This window comes from Eriocheir sinensis, chromosome 16 (assembly GCF_024679095.1).
Source record: "Eriocheir sinensis breed Jianghai 21 chromosome 16, ASM2467909v1, whole genome shotgun sequence".
In the NCBI taxonomy this organism is placed as follows: Eukaryota; Metazoa; Arthropoda; class Malacostraca; order Decapoda; family Varunidae; genus Eriocheir; species Eriocheir sinensis.
In genome coordinates this window covers 4,424,185-4,432,489 of record NC_066524.1, presented here as the reverse complement: position 1 = coordinate 4,432,489, position 8,305 = coordinate 4,424,185, and the positions used below count along the sequence as shown (strand labels likewise).

Sequence of the window (8,305 nt, the reverse complement as noted above, 5' to 3'; positions counted from 1 at the left end):
ATTGCTTCCAAGTTAGGGCGAAGCACGAGGTAGAATGCGACCGAGTAGAGGGCAGCTCGAGCACCGGTGGCCCGTCCCTCAGCCAGCTCCCTTGCCATAATTATGACTGACTCAGGCTCGTGGACGAAGGCGATCGCGTCGAAGAAAAGGCTCTCCAGCTTGTGCGTTGGGCATATCTGTTTGTTGCGGATCTGTGCATAGATTTCCGTGATGTCTTGGAGGGGAATGCGCCGCATGAGGTGGACGGCCTTGTCCAGCTCGACGGCAGCATCGGCCTGAATCTCGTCTCTGGTGATGTCACACAGATTCCTCACTGTTTCCATCAGCTGCGGCATAAGAGACGGCTCCTTCTCGGGGGTCTCGTAGTCATAGAGGAGACGTTTGGGTACCAGGTGAACCTGAGAGATGCGGGAAACGATGTCTGGAGTGGGGACGTCGCTGGAGGTGAGTCGTAGTGTTGACTCCTGCTCTGCCTCGACGAACTTGTACGTTCCGTAAGCTGGCCTCACCACCTTCTTGTCTTCACACTTCACTGAGGAGATGATGCCGCTGTTGACCTCTTGTGTACATACTGACCACGACTCCTGCATGGGCAGCGGTCCCTTCAGCCACGGCAGGTGCGTCTCGTCGGGGGTAGCGTAACGCTCCTGGCACAGACGGTGGTTCTTCTCCTTCTTCACTACTACCCTGGAGCCATCTGTCTCGACCTCGTAGCGGGTAGGGCACGTTCCCACCACGTCCGTCTGTTGGCACGACCAATAAGCGTCAGCGTCTTGGAGGGAAGCCCTCACCTTAGTGTGAATGCAGTACAAAGTCATGAACTTAACACGTGGGTTAAGCTTAATCCTAAGTTACCTCCGTTAGGTTGAGTCCTGAGTTGCTGGTGGAGAGGGACGGCAGACTGATCTGTAGGGCCGAGGCGACGCCCTTTTTCATGTTGATTGCCCAGGTGTCGTCGTCGGGATGACTGCACACCCGCTGCACTCGGCCATCGGTCAACGCCACCACTAGTGGGTACTTCTCCAGCATGCTTGCGCCAGTCGGACCTTTGGAGGGAACGTGGAACTCGTTGATAAATGCATGCTGCTTCCACCCTTACACAGCGAGGCGATAATCTGTTGTTACATTGGGACAAGATTTAGTGTCATTGAAGGAGAAATGCTTGATGCCTCGAGCCACACAATACGAGGCGATAGGTACAAAACTTACCGGCCTCGCCGTCCACCTTTGTGTCTTTGAAGGAGAGTGCCACGTCGCATGGGCTGAGCCACGTCATCAGCACAGTTTTCTCCCAGCGTGTCTCCACGAGGCCTCCTTCCACACCTTTCAGCTGAACTTTCGACTTTCCAGTGTAGGTGTAGGAATAGGTCTTGCCCGGAACGAAGGAGAACTTGGCCGCGGCAACGGGGCACTCCGTGGAGCAACGGGGAACGGCATCTCCGTACGGCGCTGTGGATTGGAATGTGGGTTAGGAAAGGAAAAGCAGGAAACCTAGTCCCCGCCATCACAATATGCGTGCCTTTCTCTGCACAAGCACGAAGTGTTAGTTTGGTCTGGGACCGTTTCCGAGACCTACCCAGTACCCAATGGATTTAAAAAAAAAATAGCTTTTTTCATTTTTTTTCTACATGTTCATACATAGCCTAACATAAAAATGACCAAGTATTTTGTTATAAATCATCTAAATAGCCGAGTTACGCACACACAGTTACAGGAACTGTTGTCATTTGCGAGGTGTCCCAAAAGACTTTCCAATCCGTGACCACTGGGACACTACCATCGACCTTGTCTGTTTTGGCTACCACACCATCTTGCGCCACATCCCTCATGCTAGCAAAAATACCTTCATCGAGTCGGACGTCATACAGGTGTCCTTGAGTTTGGTGACAGGAGTGGGACGTGCTTGCTTGCAGAAATACACAGGATTTTTTGCAGAAAAAAAACTTAACTGCAACAGATAAGCATCCTTCACATAAACCCTGCCCTGCTGGTCCTGAGTCCTGGTGCTTTTACAACAGAACAAAAGCAGAAAACAAGACCTCAGAAGATCACAAATCAAAGAACCTTTACCTGGCAAGAATTCCACAAGAAAAAGTTAGACCTTATCAAGACTGTGTACAGGAGCTTGAGAACAGATCATCATCTCATCAGATGTCTGCAAGGAAGAACACAGAACGCCAATGAGTCCCTGCATGCTAAGACGTGGAACAAATGCAATAATAACAAGTATGGTGGTTTCTTTAGAGTTTAGAGTGAGATTTGGTGACAGAGTGACCATTATAGAGCACAACTTCGGAAAGAAGTCACACCTGCTGACGAAACTGTTATGGATATACAGGAGGAAGAGAGTGAGCGGTCATGGACACCAGAACAACGAAAGAGGGGGTGGCTAAGTGGTTAGCGTGCGGGCCCCTCATTCACCGCGCCACGGACAACGTCGGTTCGAATCCCCACCCTACCGCCTGGGATTTTCAGTCACCACCAAGTGGCCTAAGACTACCCACATGCTGTCCAGAAGACCACCTATCAACCCGGACTCTAGAAGAAACCATCCAATTGAATCAAGAATAAGTTCCGGAAGGCAGCATGAGCCAAGCACAACTGGCGCCACTATAAAAAAAAATGCCTGCGCCATGACGGGCTTGGGCCGACCCCCTGGCCCCTGAAGAAAGCCTACCGGCGCTACAGGCGGTGATGTTAAAAGATAAAAGTGTCTGTGAGTCAATACTGTGAGCCAGGCAACTTCTAAATACAAAGATCTAGCGACAACGAGGGAGCTGGTACGTCCTGATATCCTCGCCTCAGAGCGGCTAATAACTTGAAAAAGTGGGGACTAGGTGCCACATGTATTCAGAAATAAATGTGAATGTCCTAGAATTCTGTAAGAATGCAGTCTGACAGTTACTTTCAAATAGCTGCGGGTGGTATAAGAAAAAGGCGAGAGCAAGAGAAAAAAATTGAGAGCCGTTTTCTTAAAACTAATAAAATGCTACTTTTTTCATAGAATGACTCCGTAACTATGCAAGCTATTGCAATGACTTATATATCATTTGAAAGAGGATAAAAAAATGCTATCTTTTCACTGCTGCAGATTTATAAAAAAAATGGAAATGTATTTAATTTATATTATCCGGACAGAAGTAAAAAAAAAAAAGAAAGAAAATCATTATGACTTAAATCAACATTTCGCAACAGTGAATCTCTTAGAACCATGTAAGGTGTATCCTGTATATTTTTTTTAAACAAAATCGAAAGATATTTGTCGAAACTATTTCTTAAAAATCTTCATAAAAAATACAATATGTCTTCCAATGACTTGAAACTTACATATGAATACCTTCAAATGTATCTTCAAAACATATTACAAAGCCAAAAGGTAATCCGGGATATTTTTATATTTTTGGTGAGGAAGGGAGAGGCCTCGGAAACGGTCCTCGTATTAAGACTGCTAGCGCGACAAGGGACAGGCAAGCAAAAGTTTTTGTGATGCATGTCTAAAACGTTGTCTGCATAAAGAGTTTGCGGCGGCCTCGGGTCGTGCCGTAGCGTGTGTATGTACCTGCAGCAGCAGCCGCTGCCAGGGCCAGCAGTATGAGGGCTGTGCGGTTGGTCATGATGGCACCGCGCTCACCACTGGTGCCGTGGCCCCTGGTCCGACCCTGTATATACCTCAGCCCATCCTGCGACAATCACCCTCTTGAACCAGCCAGACCTTACCAAGCTGCTTTCTTTATCTGCCGGCTGATAACTATGAATCATAACATTTTATTTTCGTAGTCTGGTTACTGTGGCATAAGCTTTCAATGTTCTTTTGTATTTAAACTTGAAATGGGTGTACAAACAACAGTCAGAACAAAACAATGTTGAAACCTTTGAGTTGCCATTCAAACCAAAGATCGCATTACTACTTAGCCTGTCGAGTGATATCGAATGGTCACTTGAGGAAGGTGATTACAACTTATAATTTCTGAACTCAAAGTCTATAAATTGTACGACTTAGTGCCGTCATTATACACCTGATAACATGAAATAGCTTTGTATGGGATGTGCATAAAGCCCGTTCGTCGACTGGCCTTCATTTAGTGCCGCCTTTGGAAATGGAACACAGCTAATGATTATCGTCCCTGCACTACGGCAGGCACCACGCACCAGTGCGTCGTGAATGGGTGCAATAAAAGGAAAATTTTAAATATTGGGCATTAATTAATACAAGCGTCCAGAAGACCACCTATCAACCCGGACTCTAGATTATAGGATCAAAGATGAGCTCCGGGGGGCAGCATGAGCCAATGCAAGATGGCGTCACTATATATACTTGCCTATGCCACTACGTTCTGGGGCCGACTATCAGGCCCTACTACGCATGCCTACTGGCGCCACAGGCGAAGACGTAAAAAAAATACATACTTGCCTCTCTTTCCAGCCTCAGTGGGTTCCGAGGTTTCTCATCAGGAATATCACTACCCCGCAACCCTTCCAACTTCCGGGTGGGAGAACTTTCCGCTATTCCCCAGAAAGTTCACCGAGGCAACGAAGGAGTGGCGCAATTAGGAACAGAAAGACCGGCAAGGGAAGAGTACATATGCTTTCCCGTAATGACTTTACCCGCTTAGTTCGGAACAAAATCCCTCAATATGTTAATTTTTTGTTATGTTTATCACTGGCTCCCCATCATCGTATATCCATCGCACCGGCGTCCAAGCCTGTAGACGGAGACCTCCTGTCTCCAGATAGATTATACCTCGTTGTAAAGGTTGCACCAAAGGAAGAATATAACTAATGTAACTGTTTTCCAGAGCTGGCATCCGAATCCGGTTCATGCGTGTCATGTGATTCTTATGCATCCTATACTCAGAGAGAGAGAGAGAGAGAGAGAGAGAGAGAGAGAGAGAGCAACTGGAAGCTAACCATTCGGAGCATCCGCCTCGTATAGATGCTCAAAGTACTCAGTACAACGAGCCCTGTGCTTATTCATCTTTGATACGAGGCAATCATCTGCCTGTTGTTCGGATGACGCTCACCTGTAAGGGAGGCTCGGAGCGGAGCCTCTGCAGGGCTCGGTGAGGAGGTCGAATGTCATTTGCATTCAAATGACCCTCGACAACCTCAGTGATGCTCCTGAAATACCACTCCTTGTCTCTCTTCAGTAGAGCTCTAGTCCTACGCGACAGAGCATTATATTGGTCCCAGGTCTCAGTAAGCGACTCTTCTGATATTCTCCAGCGTCTCCCGGAGGCGTAACCACTCCACGATCTTTTGTGCTCTGCGATGTTCACGTTTGCAGCTTGAAGAGTTTTACGTTTGAGAGTATCCCATGGTTCTACAGGGTCGTTAGGGGGCTAAGCACGTTGAACTAGCACGTTGTCACTAGCTAGCTGCATACGCATGAGCACATGCCAATTCTTTCAATCTCTCGAGATGAAACACAGTATAGTTACGTACTTCCCATGATTCTTATTGACTTTACATGACGCTTGAGTGTTACAACATCAAGCCTATGCTCATGAGTTAAAAATAAAAAAAATCAGCGTTCCGGAGCCTGCATGCAGTTCTGGACGATTTTCCAGTGAGTGCTTACAAGGATGTGATCAATCTTCTATGAGTTCAAGTCGTAGGCAGAAGGGAATACAGACAGGAGAAGCCTGTTACATAAATTTCAAGCAAAAGGAATGTAGGAATGAAGATGCTGGTTAACTCTTGCATAAGAGATTCGGATAGCATATATATAGGAATGGGCAAGAGCGGGGCCGCGGGATGGGTGAATGCATGCAATAAGCAAGTTGCCTCAATGTCTATTGTATGATGTTATGATGTTTGGATTTACTCGAACCCCGCGAGGAATTTTCTGATTTTGCTTTTCCACCAACGCCAGCCACGGAGCAGAAAGCGCGATACGAAAGGGCAAGGCTGGTGGGTCTTGGGTACTGGTACCGTTGCACCCGGCGCCCGGGGAGCTCCAGAACTGACGTACCTTAACATTGTGAACGAAAATTGAGAAGCGGATTTCTCCACACATTCCATCTACCTATCATACTCCTTACATCCTCACTCGCATTATACGCTCAGCAACCGGAATAACATCAACCACAAATGGCTGCAGTTTGCTGTCGATGCCTATTGCTGCCAACTAACACTGGCACCATTGGTCATGCCGCCACAGCCAGGCCTCCGCGCCTCAGAGTCCCACTGTATCCACCTTCAGCCTTCGGGGCTCACTCGATAGGCAGAGCAGTTGGTGATCGATCATCCGAGAGACTCAGGACGTTCCAGGAGCCCACACGCAGAGCCCTCCGAAGTTAACCCCGGGCCTTGTTCTAATGCCAGACTGCGCTATTGCATCTCCCGGCAACCCCCCCATCAAAAAAAGAAGCTAATGGCTCTTTCTCTTTCAAAATGCAAAGGTCCCGAATGCTTTGCCCGGCAATGGTCACTTACGGCAGGCTCACCCGACGCAGATGCGTTGGGCCTCCCATCAGTACCAGATTGGGTTCGAGACTCTCGCCGCGACTTGACCTCTACTTGATTTGGGTTTCGCGTAAGGGACTATAGTCCGGCAAATCTTAAGTGGCGGCTCTGACGTAGACAGCCCGCTAGACCCTGTTGCCACGTCTCCAACTGACCTCGCACACCGTGCCTCTCTCTCTCTCTCTCTCTCTCTCTCTCTCTCTCTCTCTCTCTCTCTCTCTCTCTCTCTCTCTCTCTCTCTCTCTCTCTCTCTGTGTGTGTGTGTGTGTGTGTGTGTGTGTCTCTCTCTCTCTCTCTCTCTCTCTCTCTCTCTCTCTCTCTCTCTCTCTCTCTCTCTCTCTCTCTCTCTCTTCTTTCAGCGCCCTGCCCTCACTCCGAGAGGTCAAACCGCACGCGCTCCCACTTCCGTGACCTCTCTCGCTTGCGATTCCACCCTCGTGTGCTGTACTGAACTGTACTGTAGATCTTGCTGTGCTGTGTGCCGTGTGCTATCTCGCGTCGTGCTGCGTACTGCTTATTGTCAACCGAGTTAGCTGCCTGCAGAGGTGTGCTGTTTGCTGTGCGACCACGTGCTTCGCTGGACAGGATTAAGTGTTGCCCTTATTTTTACTACCTCTCTCTGCCTGTATCTACCCTCTCGCCGTAGCGCCCTGTAAAACATATATACACATATACACAAAACACAGTGTTACACTCTTTCCGCCACATTCTTTATATATTTCCAGATTCCACTCCGACGCCACTCCCTACGCAGGTGTTCAGACTTACCTGACCTGACTTGACCAGATTATTCCCCAGAGACAGTAATCCTCCCTCTCGTCCCTCGCTCCTCCTCTTCTCTCGCCTCCCCTCTCCATTGCCCCCCCCCTCTCTCTCTCTCTCTCTCTCATTACTACCCCCCACTTGCCCCTCTCTGTCTCTCCTTCCTCACTCCCTATCTCGTTCCCACCCTCTCTCTCTCCCCCCCTTTCCTTCGCCCTCTTCCTCCCTCCATCCCTATCTCCCTCCTACGCCTTCCCATCTCTCTCTCTCTCTCTCTCCCCCCCTTTCCTTCGCCCTCTTCCTCCCTCCATCCCTATCTCCCTCCTACGCCTTCCCATCTCTCTCTCTCTCTCTCTCTCTCTCTCTCTCTCTCTCTCTCTCTCTCTCTCTCTCTCTCTCTCTCTCTCTCTCTCACTTATTCTCGCTTATTCACGCACGCGTCCCTCTGCCCTACGAAAAAGAAAAAGCAAAGCAAATATATAGATAAACACTACTCACTTGCTCTCTCCTCCTTACCAAGATGGCGCTAAAGTAATGTTCGACTTGCACAGGAAACTTCTCTGGTCATTTCTTCTCAGGACGATCGACCGTCTGCAAGATCTGCCTGTTGACACAGCAGATGGAAACGAGACTCCTTCAACAGGACGAAAGGCTGACGGCTGGCGATAAGAAGATCACCGAACTAACAAGTACTGTTGATACCTTGCAGGAGTTTATCCAGGCCAACATCGTCGCCCCTCCTGCAACTGACGCCTCATCACCCTCCTCACCTGCACTCGATGCCCAGCCACCTTCCGAAGAAGGCACGTCACAGGGAACCAGTAGAGCTGACGCTGAATGCTTCACCCCCGTGAGAGGAGGAGCCAGACCCGCCCCTAGAGCCATTTATCCTACTCATTGCTACAACAGATTTGCCATACTGGAGGAGGAGGACGAGGAACAGAGCACCTTCTTGGTCGGTGACTCTATGATTCGCCATCAGGTGGTTGAATTCTGTGGCAGAGTCCCCCGTCGTAGGCGTAACTACTGTTATCCTGGAGCTGGTGTTGACGACATCACAGCTGCACTGGACGAGGTC

At 49.0% G+C, this 8,305-nt stretch overlaps 1 protein-coding gene across 1 annotated transcript in view; it reads right to left on the bottom strand.

The window, feature by feature from the left end:
- The window catches only part of LOC126999198 (vitellogenin-like), a 31,797-nt gene extending 28,137 nt beyond the window's left edge, over nucleotides 1–3,660 (bottom strand). Inside the window, exons 1-4 of the mRNA XM_050861522.1 lie at nucleotides 3,560–3,660; nucleotides 1,210–1,449; nucleotides 856–1,046; nucleotides 1–743 (exon numbers count right to left, since the gene is read on the bottom strand). The exon at nucleotides 1–743 is cut by the window's left edge and continues 355 nt beyond it. Of these exons, the coding sequence (XP_050717479.1) occupies nucleotides 1–743; nucleotides 856–1,046; nucleotides 1,210–1,449; nucleotides 3,560–3,614 (1,229 nt within the window). The 5' untranslated portion in view covers nucleotides 3,615–3,660. The remainder of the gene's footprint in view (nucleotides 744–855; nucleotides 1,047–1,209; nucleotides 1,450–3,559) is intronic.
- Nucleotides 3,661–8,305: the final 4,645 nt, after the last annotated feature.